The following is a 19520-nucleotide window of genomic DNA, read 5'->3' on the forward strand; positions in this document are numbered from 1 at the left end:
GCCGATGATCTGGCAAAGATAGGTTCCAAGAGGGAAGCCATTCCCAGCAATGTGTTCTTGGAACATATACATTCACAATTAGTTCAAGAAGATCCTTTCACTGAAGAGCCCCCACAACCAAAGAGTGCCACTGATCCGACTGAAGTCGAAGTCCCAGCCGTGGTCGACTTGATCATGGAGGTTTTGGTCATCACTCCCGACTGGACAGTGCCGTACATTTCATACATTCTCATAAAGGAACTCCCAGAGGATGAAGAAGCGGCTCAACAGATCATCCATCGATCCAAAGCCTTTACTATGATAAGAGGATAGTTTTTCAGAGAGAGTGTGACCGGAGTCTGTCAGAAATGCATAACACCAGAAGAAGGTCGAGTGATCCTCAATGACATCCAGTCGGGGACCTGTGGTCACCATGCGTCCTCTCGGACCATTGTGGCCAAAGCATACCGAGCGGGATTTTATTGGCCACGAGCAAATGAGATGGCAAAAGAAATAGTCGACAAATGTGAAGGTTGCCAGTTTTACTCCAACATGTCTCACAAGCCAGCATCAGCCCTGAAGACCATTCCACTCGTCTGGCCCTTTGTTGTTTGGGGTTTGGATATGGTTGGACCTCTGAGGACTGGTAGGAGCGGTTTCACTCACGTGCTCGTGGCAGTCGACAAGTTCACCAAATGGATCGAAGCCAAGCCTATCAAAAACCTTGAAGCCAGTACTGTTGTCAGCTTCATCAGAGAGTTAACATTCAGATATGGTGTTCCACACAGCATCATCACTGACAATGGGTCGAACTTCGATTCTGATGAGTTCAGAGCCTTCTGTGCTTCCCAAGGTACTCGAGTCGACTATGCTTCAGTCGCCCACCCCCAGTCGAATGGACAAGCTGAAAGAGCAAACTGATTGATTCTCAAAGGGTTGAAACCCCGACTGATGCGTGATCTCAAACACGCAGCAGGAGCCTGGGTCGATGAACTTCCGTCAGTGCTGTGGGGACTGAGGACAACTCCCAATCGGTCGACTGGCCGAACTCCATTCTTCTTGGTTTATGGAGCTGAAGATGTACTTCCGAGTGATTTGCTCCACAATGCACCCCAAGTAGAGCTTTTCTCGGAAGATGAAGCAGAACCGGCACGGCAAGATGCAGTTGATCTCCTGGAAGAGGAAAGAGAGATGGCCCTGATCCGGTCGACCATCTATCAGCAAGACTTGCGTCGATTCCACGCCAGAAACGTGAGGGGTCGGGCATTTCAAGAGGGAGACTTGGTTCTCCGAGTGGATCAGCAAAAACCACACAAGCTTGCTCCGGCCTGGGAAGGTCCCTTCATTGTCACCCGAGTGCTCCACAACGGAGCGTACCACCTCTATAATGTCGAGCACAACAAAGACGAACCGCGCGCTTGGAATGCGGAGCTGCTCCGCCCCTTTTATACTTAAGCACTCATTCTGTTGAGATGTAATAAAAAATACCTTTGTAGTTTGTTTATCAAAGACAAGAGTTTTACAGTCTTCTAAAATGATTGTCATTGCTTATATTTGTGTCTGAAATCCCCCAGTGGGTGGCTTAGCTGCGAATCCGTTTCGCCTAAGTTTATAAAATCCTACCAAGTGGTGAGCAAGCCTCTCACTCGGGGGCTTAGCTGCAAATCCGTTTCGCCTAAGTTTGAAAAATCCTACCGAGTGGTGAGCAAGCCTCTCACTCGGGGGCTTAGCTGCAGTCCAGTACTCGCCTAAGTTTGAGAAATCTTACCGAGTGGTGAGCAAGCCTCTCACTCGGGGGCTTAGCTGCAGTCCAGTACTCGCCTAAGTTTGAAAAATCCTACCGAGTGGTGAGCAAGCCTCTCACTCGGGGGCTTAGCTGCAGTCCAGTACTCGCCTAAGTTTGAAAAATCCTACCGAGTGGTGAGCAAGCCTCTCACTCGGGGGCTTAGCTGCAGTCCAGTACTCGCCTAAGTTTGAAAAATCCTACCGAGTGGTGACCAAGCCTCTCACTCGGGGGCTTAGCTGCAGTCCAGTACTCGTCTAAGTTTGAAAAATCCTACCGAGTGGTGAGCAAGCCTCTCACTCGGGGGCTAGCTGCAGTCCAGTGCTCGCCTAAGTTTGAAAAATCCTACCGAGTGGTGAGCAAGCCTCTCACTCGGGGGCTTAGCTGCAGTCCAGTACTCGCCTAAGTTTAAAAAATCCTACCGAGTGGAGAGCAACCCTCTCACTCGGAGGCTTAGCTGCAGTCCAGTACTCGCCTAAGTTTAAAAAATCCTACCGAGTGGAGAGCAACCCTCTCACTCGGAGGCTTAGCTGCAGTCCAGTACTCGCCTAAGTTTAAAAAATCCTACCGAGTGGAGAGCAACCCTCCCACTCGGGGGCTTAGCTGCAGTCCAGTACTCGCCTAAGTTTAAAAAATCCTACTGAGTGGAGAGCAACCCTCCCACTCGGGGGCTTAGCTGCAGTCCAGTACTCGCCTAAGTTTTAAAAAAATCCTACCGAGTGGAGAGCAACCCTCCCACTCGGGGGCTTAGCTGCAGTCCAGTACTCGCCTAAGTTTAAAAAATCCTACCGAGTGGAGAGCAACCCTCCCACTCGGGGGCTTAGCTGTAGTCCAGTACTCTCCTAAGCTTGAAACACATCCCTATCCGCAGGGACGACGAGGTGCAGGTCGACTGCCACCTACTCCTCGGAGCTGCAGTGCAAGTACAATGTACGCTCCATTCCTATCTGCAAGGACGACGAGGTGCAGGTCGACTGCAACCTTCTCCTCGGAGTTACGCCACAAGTACAACGTACGCTCCATCCTCATCCGCAAGGACGACGAGGTGCAGGTCGACTGGAATCTCCTCCTTAGAGCTGCATCTCAAGTTCAAAGATTATTCCGAGTGAGGAACAAAACCCACTCGAAGGCAAACGCAAGCATATTCCAAGATAAACCAAGTTCAGATAAATCCTAAGGTTCCGGACCGCATATCAAAAGTACTCGAGCATCAAGCCCGAAGAAGTTTAACGATTACACAATCACTCGGCATTCCGAGGCAAATAAAGGTGGAGCATAATGTTTTTTGGTCACTCGCGGGAGAAGGACTGGCTGGGTCGCAGAAACTGTCAAGGTCTATGTTGTCTGCGATGCGAGTGGCGGCGTCAAGGAAAGTGTCCATGAAGGACTCGAAAGTGTGCCTTTTTGTGTTAGCAACCTTGAGCTCTGCCAGCTTGTCTTCTTTGACATCTTTGCAGTGCACTCGGACCAGAGACAGGGCGATGTCAGCACCGCAGCGAGCAGATGACTTCTTCCATTCTTGCACTCGGTCAGGTATTTGGTTCAGTCGGACCATCAGAGACTCGAGGTCTTGAGACAGTTCCGCCTGAGGCCAGAGTTCAGCATCAACCCGAGTCATCGCCGCCTTCAGGCGGGCAAGATAAGCAACCGCGCTGTCTATGCGAGACTCTAACCGCAGCACATTCATTGCAACATCATCCTTGACTGGGCAATTTATGGGATCGAGACCCATCTCGACCCACCCAGTTTCCGCTTCAAAGTCCTGGCAAAGTTCTGCACAGTCGAGTGAATGGTGAGTCGACAATATAAAAAGACCTGTCAATCGACCATAACAGAGTTAGTTGAACGTCGGCTACCTTCAAGCTTTAAGACCAGTTTCGCAGCAAGCTGGCCCAGATATGATTCCAACTCGCCTTCCTTGGCTTTGAGGCTCCCAATCTCGTCAGTCAGCTGGTCCTTGTCTTTCTTCAGTCGTTCGACCTCTCGATTGGCGTCAGAGACAGCAGTCTTCAGTTTGGAGTTCTCTTCTTCTAACTTGCCGACTGAAGCAAGCTTCTTGTCAGCAAGTGCAGTTTTCTCTCGCGCTTCCTTCTGTGCAGCAGCAAGGTCCAGATCCTTCTTCTCCAGAGCCTGCTTCATTTTCTCTAAAGAAATAACATTCTTCAGACGAGCTTGGAGTTGACGATTTTCACTACATACATCTGCTCGAGTGGAGTCACTCGGTTCAAAAAATGGAAAGGAAAAGTGCCAGTTGTAAGATGGACAGTTGACGGTTGGTTACCTCCCATGGCAGCTACTTTGTCATGAGCAGTCTTGAGATTCTTCCTGGCCAATTCCAGATCAAGGTTGAGGCTGATTTGCTGCTTGTTCAGTGTAGAAAGCTGAGCCCCAAGATCACAAGATTTCTGCAGTCAATGTATAAGCCATATCAGTCGACAGAAACAAAAGAACATCACGGTGAAAGTTACTCTAAGACTGCCGCCGAATCAAACATTCAACGGCAGTCTCAGGGACTACACCCAGTGGGTGCACTTAGCGTGCCCCCACTGGTTTGATTAAACACTCGGCATGGTCTGCCCAGCGCGAGTCGCAAAAAAAAGAGTTGTTCTCAGACCATAGTCGACTGCCTCCAGTCGACCATGGTCTCGGGGACTACACCCAGTTGGTGCACTTAGCGTGCCCCCACTGGTTCCGGTTCCACCCGACCTGGCCCGCCCAGGTCGAGTGACAAAATTCAGGTTCTCAGACCACAGTCGACTGCCCGCAGTCAACTATGGTCTCGGGGACTACACCCAGTGGTTGCACTCAGAGTGCCCCAAGTAGTTTTAAGACTCAATCGACTCAATCCAAGTCGACTCAAATTGACTTGTGCTACTTTAGAACAGTCACACCCGAGTGGGTGATCGGATGAGAAATAAGACCAGTCGGCAATCAACTAACCTGGACATTGGTCTGCAGAGCAGCGCCGGCGTTGAAGGCCACCTGACTGGCATCATGCACCACTTTCATCTGCCCCATCACAAGATTCAACTGAAGAAGAGCTTCCTTGGCGACACTCGATGAATCGTCTGGAGTTTGATACACAGTGAAAAGCGACGATGGCAGAGTGGTCGAAGCAGCCGCTGGGTCTGATGCCTGGAGTTGTATTGGAGCAGCAGGGGTCTGAGCAGCTGATCCTGATGGGCAGTCAGTCGACAGCGGGATAGCGAAAGTGACGTTGGTGCGAGCCGGATCTGTCGATCGCTCGACCGCCGTCCCACGCGCCAGTGTCGACTGAGGAACCTGAACCTCAGGCGCTTTCCCACTCAGTCCCTTGTCCCTCCTCCTCCTTTCCCTCAGCGGTACTTCTTCTTCATCATCCGAAAGCACAACACCATCTCGTGGAGCTGCAGTAAACAGAAAAAATCAGAGAGACAACCGACGAACAATCCAGTCGACCGAATAAATTTGAGTCGGGCAGACTTACTGGCTTTGGAGGTAGCTGCATCATCATTTTCCTCGTCGTCTGGAACCCTGTCGATATCCATATCAGTCAAGCCAGAGGCCGGGCTAGAAAATTTTCATCATCCACTCGGTCAGGATAAGAAAATCAGTCGGAGCAAGAAAAACACGGAAAGAACATTTACCCAGAAGCAACAGGAACATCCATCTTGATCTTAGGCAAGGTCTTCCGAGACTTCGAGGGGTTGACTTTGGGCTGCTTGGTGACTTTCTCCACCAGCTCCGGAGTCAACGACCGAGCGCGTTTCTGAGCCGGAGCGCTCGAGGCCACAGCCTTACCGCGCCTGCCCGCGGGATCATGATGCTGCTTGGATCGACGCTCCGAACGAGGTGGTGAGTCGGCTACCTCGTCGTCGTCGTTTGACTCGTCGCTCTCGTCTTCATCATCGTCGTCTGGCGACTCCCATTCACCACTCTCCTCTGCGCTATCCTCGCCCTCATGGTCCTGCTCCAGAGCTTGTTCGCCATTGGGCATTGAGTACATCCCTGTGTAAATCTACAAGACAATAAGCCGAGTGGAAATCAGTCGGATTAGCAAATAGTCGGAAAATACATCCAAGTACAATCGGTGATAGCGGTCAAACCTTGTCTGGATGGTTGCTGTCGCTGAAAGGGTCAACTCTCCTGGCGCCCCTGGGGTTGTCCTTGTTCCCGGTGATGCTCCTCAACCATTGGGCCACAGTTTTGGCCGGCACCTCCTCTGGATGAACCCGAGCGGTGTCGCTGGCCCCTGAGTACATCCACATGGAATGGTCACGGGCCTGGAGCGGTTGGATACGCCGACTGAGGAACACCTCCAGCAGATCCATGCCGGTGACGCCTTGATTGATCAGCTGAACCACCCTCTCGACCAGCATGCCTGTCTCCGCCTTCTCTGCGGCGGTCACTTTCAACGAAGATGGAGTCTGAACACGATCGAAAGAAAAAGAAGGAAGTCCAGTCGACTGGCCTAGGGTCACGATATCCTGGCAGTAGAACCAGGTCGACTGCCAGCCTCTGACCGACTCAGGAAGAGTCATCGAACGAAAATAACTCCTCTTCCTCTTCTGGATACCCAGGCCCCCACACATCTGGATAACATGGGTTTTCTCATCATTCGAGTTTGCTTTCTTCACTGTTTGGGAGTGGATGGTGAAAATGTGCTTGAAAAGACCCCAGTGCGGTCGACACCCCAAGAAATTCTCGCACATGGACACGAATGCGGCAAGATATGTGATGGTGTTGGGAGTAAAATGATGGAGTTGAGCCCCGAAGAAATTCAAGAAACCTCGAAAAAAAGGGTGTGGAGGAAGCGAGAAGCCGCGGTCGACATGGGTGGCGAGCAGAACACACTCACCCGGTCGCGGCTGCGGCTCCGTTTCTCCCTCCGGCAACCGCGCAGCCTCATGGACGATCAGCCCTAACTCGGCCATCTCGTCCAAGTCTTCCTGCCGAAGCGAAGATCGGATCCAATCTCCCTGGATCCAACCCGACGGCAGCCCCGAGCGCGATGAAGATCCCCGATTCGTCTTCTTGCTTTTCGCCGCCCCCGTCGCCTTCTTCGCGCGTTCCAGCGCCGCCGTTTTCTCCTTCCCCATGGCGTCGGAGCGGCGGCGTCGAGAGTGGAGAAGCCGGATGGGGTGAAGGAGCAAGAGGAAGAAGAAGGAGAATGGGCACGCACAGTGCGGACGCCTCGGCCTCGCCGCTTTTAAAGGCCCACTTCCGAGTGGCTGACGCGTGGGTCCGGGCGATCCTGTCAAATCCCTCAACAGTCGCACACGGGATACGTGGCGAAAAAGGTGGCGCAGAAATCGAAACGTCATGTTTATCCACTCCACTTACCATGGCGCGCTTCCACCGAAATTTCAAATCACGCGAAATCCGGGATCCTCTGCAACCGATCACGCCAAAGATTTCGCGTCAAAGACAACACGTGACGGGTGACGTTATAAAAACCAATCGGCAATTCTGAATCGATCAAGGCGACTGAAATGAAGCTGAAGTTCCAACACTGGCCTCCGTTCAGAGATGAATTCTTGAGAAAGGCAAGAGTCAAAGCAAGATCAACTTTAACCTTCTTTTCACTCGGACCTCAATCCATTCGGGGGCTAATGACGAGGACATAGACCTGGGGTAGGGTAATAGGCCTGACCTATACGTCCTACCTAAGGTCCTTGTCTTAGAAGCAAAGAAGTTCAAGAGTAAATAGGGAGGGCCCAACAAAGGTGTCGAGTGCAATCCACTCGACCTACCATTCACTCGGAGACCCCTCCTTCTTTAGGTCACTCGACCACTCAACCATTCGACCATGTAAAACACCACTCGACGTATAGAAGACCTAAAGCCACTCTACACAGCAACGGTCGGGCGTTTACTCATAGACTTAATGATCATTTATAGCACTTTATTATTGACGTTACCTGTAACGCTCTCGCTTTATGTACATTGAACCCTGTGTAACGGAGGGGAGCTGGGGTCCTGGCGCACTCTATATAAGCCACCCCCTCCTCTGAGACAAGGGTTTGCACCCCCTGTAACACACACACACGTATAATCCCAGTCGACCGCCTCCGGGCATCGAGACGTAGGGCTATTACTTCCTCCGCGAAGGGCCTGAACTCGTAAAACTCGTGTGTACAACTTCGCCATAGCTAGGATCTTGCCTCTACATACCTACCCCCCATTCTACTGCCAGCCTTAGATCCACGACAGTATCCCCAACTCACCAAGCTTCAAATCCTGGCGCTCGCATTATTCCTGGATTTATTTCAGGATTTCCGGCGATACGCTTACAGTGGAAGGAGACGTTCCCGTCGATGGCGAGGCGCCTACAGTGACTTCGTATATCTTAAGATGATATGCCGGCTACGTCTCTCGAAGGTGCTCATAGGGGTAGGGTGTGTGCATTCATAGGGGTAAGTGTACATATGTATGTATGAGCGTTTGCGTCTATACTATAAAAAGAAGAGAAATACAAGAGCACAATGAAATTTATGGTAAAGAAAAGCCGCAGCCAGGAGAGGCCATCTTTCAGCGCCGTCCTCCGGCAGCTCCCCTCTGCTGGCAACCTCGGTCGTCGGTGATGAGCGGGGTCGCCGGGTCCACGCGCGTGGATCGTTTTTACTCCCTTGTAGTCTAGGTTTTTAGGCTGTTCATCGTCTTGGCTTTGGCGGCGACGATGACAACACTGAATAAAGATTCTTCGTATCCTTTCCTGACGAGGCCATCGGTCCTATGGTTGGGGATGGATTTGGAAACCAGTTTGTTCAAGCAAGGATGGCGTGGCGGCGGCGACATCCTCGTGGTGGACCTGTGTCCTCGGGCTCCGCCGTTGCGACGGCATTTGCTCCAGCGTCGGCGTGGAGCTTGGGAGGTAGTCCAGGAGCGGATGCAGATTGTGGTATGCATCGATGACATCTGAAAGACGGAACGTGTGCTGGGTTCGTGGTTCGTGGATGACAGGTATGATCTCCTCCTTCGGCGTCTGAGTCGTGGTGGAGTGCCAGATCTGGAGTTCGATGGCGTGTCCGGGGTGTTGCCCCGGTCTGATTCGTTCAACGACAATGACTTCACTTTTGGTGAGCCACCTTGAAGGTCCGCAAAGCTGCATATCAGCGATGGAGTCGCATCGAGTTTGGGTGAGGATAGTCCTGGCCGTGGGCAGCCCGGCCCGACCTTGTACACGGGCCGGGCTCGGGCCTAGGTTTTGAGCCCGAAACACGGGCCGGGCCGAGCCTGGGCCCGTCGTTTTCGCCGTTTAAGGAAGAGGCCCGGCCCGTGGCCCAAGCCCCAACGGGCTTTTAGCGTGATGGGCCGGGCTCGGGCCCAATTTTTAGGCCCGACAGCCGGGCCGGGCCGGGCTCGGGCCTGGGTTTTTTGCGTCGGGCTTTGGTTGGCCCGGCCCGGCCCGAGGGATGGCCAGGTATAGGTGAGAAGGTGATTCGTCATTCTTTTCTTTGGTGACTGCTGTGGTGGTGCTGAAGGCAGGTGACAGGCGTTGGTGTCAAGCTCAGAGATATTTTTCTACTTTTTCAGTTTTATCATGCAAGTCCTTACGTAACTTGTACTTTGTTCTTTATAATTCACATGTATTACAATAAAAAAAAACTCTGATTCTCCATCGCGCCTCGAGCCCCAACCGACCCGGCGACCCGAGCCCGACATCGACCACATCATACATACGAGGCACACCTCGGCGTCAGCCGTGCGACTCACCCTTTTACCCCATGTCGGACGTTTACAAGAAAGCCAAGCCCGGCCGCCTCGTCTTCAAGGGCGGCGAGGCCGCCACCCTCCGCAAGCCCAAGAAGCAAAAGAAGAACAAGAAGCCCGCCGACGATGTCCCCGCCGACGCCGACGCTGAAGCCGCCGCCGCCGCTGCTGCCGCTGCGGCCACGGAGGGCGCCGAAGCCGGAGGCGACTACACCATCGACGCGGCGAAGCGGATGAAGTACGAGGAGCTGTTCCCCGTGGAGACGAGGAAGTTCGGGTACGACCCGTCCAACGCCGCCCGCACCTCCCGCGACCGCACCGTCGAGCAGGCCCTCGACGACCGCGTGAGGAAGAAGGCCGACCGCTACTGCAAGTGAGGTCAGGCGCTAGAATCTAGGGTTTGTTGATTCGGCGGAATCGGTCGCCTTAGATTGTTGCGCTTGAGGCGAATTAGATTGGTTTCTGGTGTTGAAACACATGGATTAAGTTGTCGGGGAACTGATTTATGTTCGATTGTGTAGTTTGATTTGGTATCGATATGAATTATGAAACATCCATATGTGATGTGTTGCTACTTTTGTTCAATGTTTGATGCACATTGGTGATACCAGAGTAACAGTCTATTTATACAATCCACAATTTCGTTTGTTGCTGTTATCCAACTTTTGAGTGTTGATGTGGAAGTTGCTAAAATACCTTAGGGTTGGTTGGATCCTTAAAGTGTTGGTAGAAAGGACTACTTACAGGGTAATGTAGAAATCCACCGACCAGGCTTACTGCTATATCCAAGGAGATTGTGTCACAGTGAGATTATTCTTAATTTCTATAATAATAGTTGTCATGAGGTGTGAATGTTATATACTGTTTTCTTAGTCTTAAACGGTTGCTTAGCATTGACAGAGAGGTGAATACTCACTATCATAATAACTGACGAACTTCAGCTGGTAGTGATACTTGGGTTATGATCGGGTTATCTTCGTATTATTTTTGGCATTGTTCTGGTCCCTTCTTCTGGTAGATAAATGTTACACATAGGACAAAACTGACCATGCTGTTGTTCTTTCTTCGTTGATAGGAAGAAGGAAGACCCACTGCCCCGTCTTCTCCTTTTTCTGGTCTTGAGCTCATTTATCATATATTTTTTGATTGTGTATAGAAATTATGGCATGACATGACAATGAAACGGTATGTTTGTATTGATGGTCATGTTCAAACCGAATGTAGCTTGATTTTTTTTCTTACTTGACAGGTGATTAACTCATCTTAGTCGTTTGCTGCTGTGATGGACAGAAGGCTCACTTCAGTTAGTTGTTCTCAATGTATCAGAAAGTGCATCTTTGGACAACTGTTAGTCCAATGGTGGCATATGTAATAGAGCTAGTCTCTGCAGCGATCAAGCAATTCCTTTATCTTGCATGTTTGTACTAGTAAACACATGTGGTATAAAATCTCATGTTCACTCTCGGTTGTCCGTTTTGGTCAATTGGATAAATGGTGTATGCTTGGTACATGCCAATTTATAACTGTGTTCTCCATTCAGTTGTGTCCTTTATTTGTCTACTATTTTTGGTTTCGGATTCTCTGTTCCCAAGTTGTTGCTCGCCAAGGAGAATGTATGTTCCTTACCTTCTGTTAGCAACAGTCTGACAAACTTGATCAACATCAGACGGCGTAGTAACATCAGGTACTTCCTGCCCTCTGTTTGGGTTATTGTGGATTTAGACTGCACTTTACTACATTATTTAGTGCGGCTGGCACAAGGTTTGCCAGAAGTATATGTTTGAGCTTGACTGTTTGAGGCAAGTTATGCTGTGTTTATATTAGGGTTCCTGTGGCAGTGGGCAGGCATGTGGATTTAGACTGCACTTTACTACATTATTTGGTGCGGCTGGCACAAGGTTTGCCAGAAGTATATGTTTGAGCTTGACTGTTTGAGGCAAGTTATGCTGTGTTTATATTAGGGTTCCTGTGGCAGTGGGCAGGCATGTGAAAATGCCTTTCTGCATCACTTAAAAACTTATTGACAGTGATATGCATCCCTCTTTTCAATATGGCCATCATCCGGTGGTATGGGTCTAAAAGAGTGTAAAGGATAATAATATGAAAAACTATTCTAAGAATGCTTACTATAATTTTTTGGTAGACTTTTAGAAGTTTGATGCTCATTCTACTCCCATCAATAATTCCTCGAATTATTTTGTTCTGCTCGTCTTCTACTACCATGCATTTTTAAGAACAGTAGGAATGATGTCGCCTGACAAAGTGAACAGCATTACTAAACTGGAAATTTGGAGGGAGCAATGCCACATGGCGGCTAGACCAGTTTATAGATTGCTTCTGATTAAATGCATGCCCGAATGTTTGGAAGCTCATCGTTTTTACAGGATTGCTGGGTGCCTTAGTCGCATTGTGGTTTTCATTTCTGCTTTTTTTTTTTCTGCGAGGAGCGTGAATTGAAATATTTACTCATGTGAGCTTCATGTTGATCTGTTGCATTTTTTTCTGTCGAACTGTCCTAATTCATTCAGTCTGACGGAAAGTGTGTAGTTCAGCGAGGTTCCTCCACTTGCATTGGTAGTTTCGTGCTTCTGAGCAACTTGTTTGTAATGTGTCTTTTTGTCCGCTTTGTTCAAACCTTTTCTGGTAAAACATGACCTCACTTAATGTATCTTTCCATTGTCATCTATCTTTGTATTAATCTCCTGATTTTCCAGTTCAGTTGGCAATTGACATGGTTATATTCTTGTTTGAATTAGGTTATCACTATCCTGTTTTGCTTTGACTTACTCTCAAAATATCAAATACCTTTTAGTTTTTTACTATGGTTATGAAATTTTACAGTCTTCACTAATTGTTACTATGCCCAGGGATAATGGTCGTTCTTCAGGAGTCAAAGTTGCTTTTACTCTAATTTCACAGGTACAATGGTTTATAGCTACTGCTGAGTTGCTCTCTGACAAGTCATGACTTGTATCCTTTGCATAAATTTTTATTCATTCATGATTTCTCTTCTACAGCTGTGCCTTTTGGGCAGGCGTGCTAGCAATAAGGTTCGGGGAAAAAATTGATTGTTGATCCTGTTCCTACCATTTCCAGGTAACTTTCTCTATTTCTCTATGACTATATCTGGCCTTAACATGCTTTTACGTGCTCGGAAAGCAATATCAGTAATAACTCAAGCATCCCTTTTTTTTTGCCCGTTAAGGGAATGTAAAAGCTTGGTGCTTCAGTGTATTGATAGAATGTAAAAGTTGGTGGTTACAAGCCTAAAGTTAAGCTGAACCCCAGCACACAGACACATTAATATCTCAGAGGCACTCACACAGGGCAGCAGCAGGTTGAGGCTTCCTGCACTTGCCATAGCCCAGGAGCGTGCCTCCGATTTGATTTGTTGGACCAACTCGTAGATGTCTGGGTGCTCCTCATCAAAGGATGAGGAAAGGAACAGATATCAAGTCTAGACTCTAGCTTCAGGTTGCCTCATACACCATCATGTCGTTGTACGGCTTTCTTATTAAATTTCTGACGGAACCGGCTTTGTCAGCAATTTGTATGGTGATTGAAGTGTATTGCACCACCCTTTGAATCTAATGCCCTCATCTGGACCATAATGGGCAACGTACACTTCATACGTCACAACAGACGATCTCATTATTAACTATCCCACCAAACCGCTCCACAGAACTGCCGTTAATCATTGGTCAGGGAGGATGTGTATTCTCAAAGGACCCGTATCTAACGCATTTGCTTGTAGATCCTTCTTATGTTCACGCTGAGACATCCAACTTTAATCCTTCATTTTCGGCCTCCACTAACCTGAGGTCGTCACATGTGAGTAAGAAGTCTTTGCATTAAGTTTTGAAATGAGATTATCCCTAGTGCTTGACACGAAAGAGGTCAACATAGAGGAGAGAAAGGCGCATTCCTATTCGGTCATTAAAGCCCACAAAGAATTCTTGGTATGCTTTACCTCTTATTCTCTATTAGAATGAATGGTACGCATGCTTCCCACTGGATATCCATGCTTTATGTCTTTCTCTCCTCTGAAAGTTGGAAGGCCCCCCATCCTTGTATGCATCCAGGGTGATTTATTGGCAGGCGTTATAGCTCCTGGTATCTGGTCTTGGTTTTCTAAAGGATGTTGTAGCAAATAAGGGACAGTTTTTTTGGGGCTGAGGGCCGGCTGTGAAAATAAGCTGCCCCTACCCAACTTATTCTAGAAGCTCAACCTAAAATTTTATTTTAGAAGATCAAGTTATCAGAGAATCAACAATTTTATCTCTAGAATGAATTTGATATTTCAACCAAGTATCATTTAGTACCAGAACTATTGCTGATTCTGGAAGAAAAAAATATTCCTTCCTTACCTACCTTTTTTACGTGTATAATACAAGCTGTGTCATCATAAGCTTTTTGTTGCTTTGCAGAAAGGGCCTTTGATTTCATAAGTTGTTAAGCAATTACGTAAAGAAAAGGAGTCTGCTATGACTTTCCCTTTTTTACAAACATCCCTTTTTATCAGGATTACATCTCCCTAACCAAATACAGATACCAGTGTGCTGATGGTGATTGTTATTTAAGGGTATTTCCCCCCAACGGTTCAACTTGAGCCTCTTAATTCAATCTGGGAACCAGTATTTATGTGTCAGATCAGATGATAATATACTGGGGTGTTTTATAAAGAATAGGATGGAAGCAGATGCTTTAAGCCGCCAGTCTGCAAGTTTATTGCTTAAGAGGTGAAGTGGTGTTTACTTTCCTTATCCAGAGAATTTTAGAGGATGCTGGGAGTTTCAGAGAAAGTGATAGGTATTTTCTAGAATCTGTTGGTCCCTCAATTGTTACAGTTTGGACATTCAGAATACTAGTCGGCACAGGTCTATGCTACGGTGCTGCTTGTAGTGAAAAAAAATTACGGCCCACTACAACCCTTTCATGTGGCAATGTGCTAGTGAGCTTCTGGAATGGCTAACTTGAGTTTATGGGTATCATGACCTCTTTACTTTTGTTAGACTTACAGTGAAATGGAGGGGGGTAATGGGGATTTTTTTACAAAGTGCTATGTCAGAATTACTAAATCTTTGTAGTTTCTTGTTATTACTAGGAACTACAAAAGCTCTGGTACTGATTTTTCAGGTCTCAGATCTCCAAATTGCATGTTTTTTTTTTCAAATATTAGAGCATGTCCAGATGCTGCTTCACTGGAGTTGGATCCATCAACAGGTTCGAACTAAACTTGAAATCTACCCTGGCACACCAAGACCACTCGTCCACTCTCAGCGCAAAATGGCAGGGTCTTTCTACTTGCGTTGACTGAAGTCTCTCCTCTCCACAGTCCACACTCTCACAGTATACAGCCTGCAAAGACTGTAGTGTCCCTTTATGCTATGGTTTAGGTGCCATAGCATCATTTTAGTACTCCCTCCGATCCATATTAATTGTCGCTGATTAATCAGGCCACTTTAAACTTTTCAGGGAAATATGAGTACAAATTAGTATAACTATATTTGTAATGAGGATATATGGCTTGAGTCACTCGACATTGTGTGCTCATTTTTCTGGAAATTACTTCTCCACAGTAGAACTGCTTACTGAAGTCAACTCTGTGGTGCACGACGGCACACACATCCTTTCAGAGGAATGTGCAAGTGGGAGAATGAGAGAGACCCACTGCCTGTAGCAAGTACATTCCTATCCGTAACATAATGATTTTCCACCAAAATGTTCTTGATATTGGTTTCTTTCCCGGTCATTAGGATCTGAAATTCCCTCCAAGCTTACCAAGTTACTGGGTTTAATAATCAATTCCATCTCACTGCACCCCACAAGGCCCGCCCTACTGATTAGTGATTACTAGAAGTAGATCGCTCAAGGTCAAATGAACTCATGCCAAGTAAAAGTTAACTTGACCACCCCTTAGAATTTGAAAGGATCTCATCAGGCATACGTCAGCATACACTCTGAAAAGACCACCATGGGAAGGTGAGGAGAGAAGGGAATTCCAAGCACCTATAAAATGACCCTATCCATCACATCTTCTGCAGCCAAGTATATTTCATGGACGAACATGCACCTGAGATTCCAGTTGGTTATAGCAGTTCCTCCACTTCACCAGCCAGCAGCGTCTGGGAGAGTCACCAGATCCTACAGATGCATGCACCCTTCCCCTCATGGAGCCCCCACACCGGCACACTCCTTACCGCCGCTGCCACTGACCCGGCAACCTTCTGCGAGGACCCCTTGTCACCAGCCCGCACACACCTTCCAAGCAGGCATCTATGGAACCAGACTGACCTGTGAGTATGCACGCCGTACACTTGTTGATGCTTGTTCAGTGACATCTGACAGAAGTTGACCGTGAAACAACCTTTTCAGTAGCATGGGAGTTCATGGGAGCAGCAACGAGCTTGGCGGGAGCAGTGGCCATGGAAAGGACTTCCTTTCCTTGCTTGAAGCGAGGACGGTGATGCCAGAAATGCTCGATGATTTCTCCTCGGCGGCATGCGACTACCTCAAAGGGATGGACGGCAGCGACTACAACAGCATCTCCGCATCAGCTTCCTATGGTTTTGACAGTGGCGGTCCGTACGCTGGCCCCAGTGCTCTGCCCGTCAGGCGTGATGGGATTGCGAGCTCTCCACCGGTGTACCCCGGGAACAGTACCTTGGTGCAAGAGAGCATGATGGGTTGCATGCCAAGCCACAACCACGAGGTAAAACTAGATGGTTCCCAGCAGCAGGAGCTTGGAGCTCCCATGAATGCATTCCTGCAGAAAACGCTTCCTACTAGTGTTGCAATTCATGGAAGCCCTCTGGGTTATTCTGGCTCTGGGAGCGAAAGGGCTTTCCCGGAGGGCCGAGTAATGCAGGTTTCGTTTGATGCTAGGATTTCACCAGATGCAATCTATGCTAGTGGTTACAGATCAAAAACAGAATTGGCACATACCAATCAGTATGAGCAACGTACTATTTCGGTAAGACTGGAATGCTAAATTGTATTGCTAAGTAACGGCAGAGTAGAAGTTATTGCTGTTTACAATGTGCTCTACAATCTACCTGTGTACATATGACTCTTGAATTTGCAGGCAAGGACTGGTACAGGTCAAAGTGGTGCTGAAGGTGATCCTAAGAAGAGAAAATCAGAGGAAAAGTTGGCAGGCAACGGAAAGAGGTCGAAGAAAGATACTTCAAGTAGATCACCTCCAAAGGTAACTAACAATGAAGATTATTTGACGAACTGGTTTAAACTCTCTGAGAAGCATCCGATCAACTTATTTTGAGCCAAACACAGGCAGAAGTGCCTGATATGAAGTTGGGAGAGAGAGACAAGATCATAGCATTGCAGCAGATCATCTCACCGTATGGGAAGGTACAAATTCTGCAAGTATTGCTAAGTGAAAATAGTGAGATGACCTTCCATTCTTCTCTTTTTATTGCTAACTCCATCTAAAAGTTGTATTTTATCAGACGGATAGAGCGTCAGTGTTGTATGAAACCATCAAGCACATCGAATATCTACATGAGCAAATACAGGTTGATATCATCATAATCCTTTTCAGATAAGCCGTATGTTTCGACTTACAGATGTTACTGCCAAGGTTTCAAAGAAATGTTCTGCAGCTGAGCCATGTAAATACGTCCTGTAGCATAATAAAGATACAATGGAAACTCACACCGACGGTTTCACATTATCGTTGCATTTCACTAAGCATTTGCTACCTTGACTTGCTATGCCTGTTTGTTGGCGGATTTCCATGGCATTCTTTTTCTTTCGAGAATGAGGATTTCCATGCCATGTCAAGTCTTGTCTAAAGAAAGATGATGTTGTCGTCGTCTATAGAATAATTAACATAAAGAATAATGTCACTCGCACAGTCACGAGTCACAACCAGCACTACACCTTTTCTAAAGTTAGGTAATAATGCCAACTGTTAGTACCATGCTGACTGCTTGCCCTTTTTCTGATTTGGACAGCTATTGAGTGATCCCTACATGAAGAATAGCACAAACGAGGTAGCATTGAATTTCAGAGATTTGTATTTTTTTCCCTTTTCTAAATCGTCTCAAACGATACCTGGTAATGACTTGCTATCATCAACTCTTTTCAGGTGCCCTTTCAATGGGGAGGTAAAGAGGAGGATTTGAGAGGGAGAGGGCTTTGCCTGGTCCCTGTTTCTTGCACCCCGCAAGTTTTCCAGGATAATAGCCTGCCGGACTGCTGGACGCCGGTGTACAAGAGCTCCCGGTACCAATGATCCCAGCGATCGCATGTTTCCTTTATCACCTCTAGTTGTCACGCTCACGAATTGGTTGGGGTGTTCACGACTTTACGAGTAGTCGGTTATTTTGCTTGCGTTCTCCTTGTTTTTACTTTACTATACTAGTTTTATTTCCGGTGTATTGTATGGTGCCCGATGTGTAGTCTAGAATAACAAAGTTGGGGGTCTTAGATCTTTGGCTTTGTGTGAAAACGGTGTCGATGCAGGCTTATCACTCGCTATTAGGAGAACGGTATAATTATTCCCGTCTTTTGAAGGTTGAACCGCACTGCTTGTACTTGATATTTCCATGGCATTTTACCCTTTGATTTGATGTGTTACTTGATGGCACGGCTGGTAGCACAGATATGCAGGTATGCACGTCCATAAAAAGAGGAAATATATGTTCTTTAGAAGAAAAAGAGGAAATATATGTTTCTTTTCGAGAATCAAAAGAGGAAATATATGTAGTGATGCGTAGGCAAATTATGGGCCAAACGAGACCTGCGTCTAAACTAGCTATTAGCCATTCTCATTTGCGACATCTGGACTTCTGATAACCATTCGGCCGCATCATGGGCCTGTTTGAAATGCAGGAAAAAAAAGCCCAAAGGGGAGGGGTTCTAAGGAATCACCGCCTTTTAGCCCTTGTTTTGGTTTGTAGGATTTTGAAAATGTAGTAATAATAAAACACAAGAATATAATAGATTTTTACAGAGGGAGTATGTGCTAAACAAAGGGTTGTGAAATAGCAAAAAATTCACAAAAATGGTGTTGATTTGCAAGAATAGAGAGAACACAGTAAAAACACAGTCTAATGAAGGTTAAAACACAAGTAAAAGTAAGGTTAGATCGTTAACAACAACTTATGGACTTTGCATTATTCTTTGCACAGAAATGCAAGAAAGTGGTTTGAGTGGATTGTAAAGTTCTTTCATTTTCCCTTTTAAACTCGAACCAAAGGAAAAAAATCCTCTACTTTTCATATGTACAATTCTTGAAAGGGAAAATCTATTCTATAAAATGAAATGGACGAATATTGTCATAAAAATATTTCTATATTTCCTCCACTTTCCCTATGAATCAAAGAATCCTTTGTGCTTTTCGGTATGAATTAATTTATCCTTGCCAATCATGTGGTATGTTTCTCGCATGTGCAGAAAAGTTGCTAAATCATGCATCCCATGACTCACGTTGGGGGTTCATCTGTGCATGTTTGAACCCACATACAAAAAAAAAAGCTAGTGTCGATATGTTCTTTCAAAAAAATTACTATGTAGAATCCACGTGAGATTATTTCCAACTCTATGGCTACAATGTTTTTTACCTCTGTTCCTTTTCATTTCTCATGCCCCCCCCCCCCCCCCCCCCCCCCCCTCCCCCATTTCTATATGTTTATTAGCTTCAATCCAAGCAGAGCCTCAACCTCTAAGATCTAGAGACGGGAAGCAATAGTTGCTCCTAATGGTAGGCCCACATGTTGAAGGGGGAAAACTATGAAAATGCGTTTTGTTTTCTTTTTTTAATGGACCCAACTGTTTCACTAATTAACTAGGACCTGGAATAAACTAAAAGTATAACTGGGTCGAGGGACTTTATAGGAAGGATTTCATACACGAGATGTAAATCTCAATGTGGTCCATCTTCGGTAAAGCTTAAGCGGCAAGACACTCTTTGCACAACCAAGGACCAGGACACTTGGGATGTGAAGAAGGCTGCAACACCACAATTTAGAGCTGCTGGAAGTGGAGGATGCGGACAACGAGTTGAAAGTTATCGCCTCCCTTTTGGCTTCATTCCCAGGAGGAA

General features: G+C 47.1%; 2 protein-coding genes across 2 annotated transcripts; both read left to right on the forward strand.

The window, feature by feature from the left end:
* The first annotated feature begins 9431 nt into the window (after window positions 1-9431).
* Window positions 9432-10989, forward strand: LOC123054161 (uncharacterized). Its single transcript, XM_044477863.1, has 2 exons — window positions 9432-9832; window positions 10704-10989. Exon 1 carries the CDS (start codon window positions 9469-9471, stop codon window positions 9829-9831), a length of 363 nt encoding a protein of 120 aa, XP_044333798.1. The 5' UTR covers window positions 9432-9468; the 3' UTR covers window position 9832; window positions 10704-10989.
* A 1603-nt stretch (window positions 10990-12592) lies between these two features.
* On the forward strand, window positions 12593-18052 carry LOC123054160 (transcription factor bHLH112). Its single transcript, XM_044477862.1, has 7 exons — window positions 12593-15750; window positions 15830-16427; window positions 16539-16661; window positions 16745-16822; window positions 16921-16986; window positions 17428-17466; window positions 17562-18052. Exons 1-7 carry the CDS (start codon window positions 15512-15514, stop codon window positions 17706-17708), a joined length of 1290 nt encoding a protein of 429 aa, XP_044333797.1. The 5' UTR covers window positions 12593-15511; the 3' UTR covers window positions 17709-18052.
* Window positions 18053-19520: the final 1468 nt, after the last annotated feature.

This window comes from Triticum aestivum, chromosome 2D (genome assembly GCF_018294505.1).
Source record: "Triticum aestivum cultivar Chinese Spring chromosome 2D, IWGSC CS RefSeq v2.1, whole genome shotgun sequence".
Taxonomy (NCBI): Eukaryota; Viridiplantae; Streptophyta; class Magnoliopsida; order Poales; family Poaceae; genus Triticum; species Triticum aestivum.

What these genes read in the sequence shown, in the direction of transcription:
- LOC123054161 (XM_044477863.1), top strand. Translation starts at nt 9,469, where the DNA reads ATGTCGGACGTTTACAAGAAAGCCAAGCCCGGCCGCCTCGTCTTCAAG.
- LOC123054160 (XM_044477862.1), top strand. Translation starts at nt 15,512, where the DNA reads ATGGACGAACATGCACCTGAGATTCCAGTTGGTTATAGCAGTTCCTCC. An exon ending in CAAGTAGATCACCTCCAAAG is followed by an intron (nt 16,662 to 16,744) that starts GTAACTAACAAT and finishes AGCCAAACACAG; the next exon opens with GCAGAAGTGCCTGATATGAA. An exon ending in ATCTACATGAGCAAATACAG is followed by an intron (nt 16,987 to 17,427) that starts GTTGATATCATC and finishes TGATTTGGACAG; the next exon opens with CTATTGAGTGATCCCTACAT.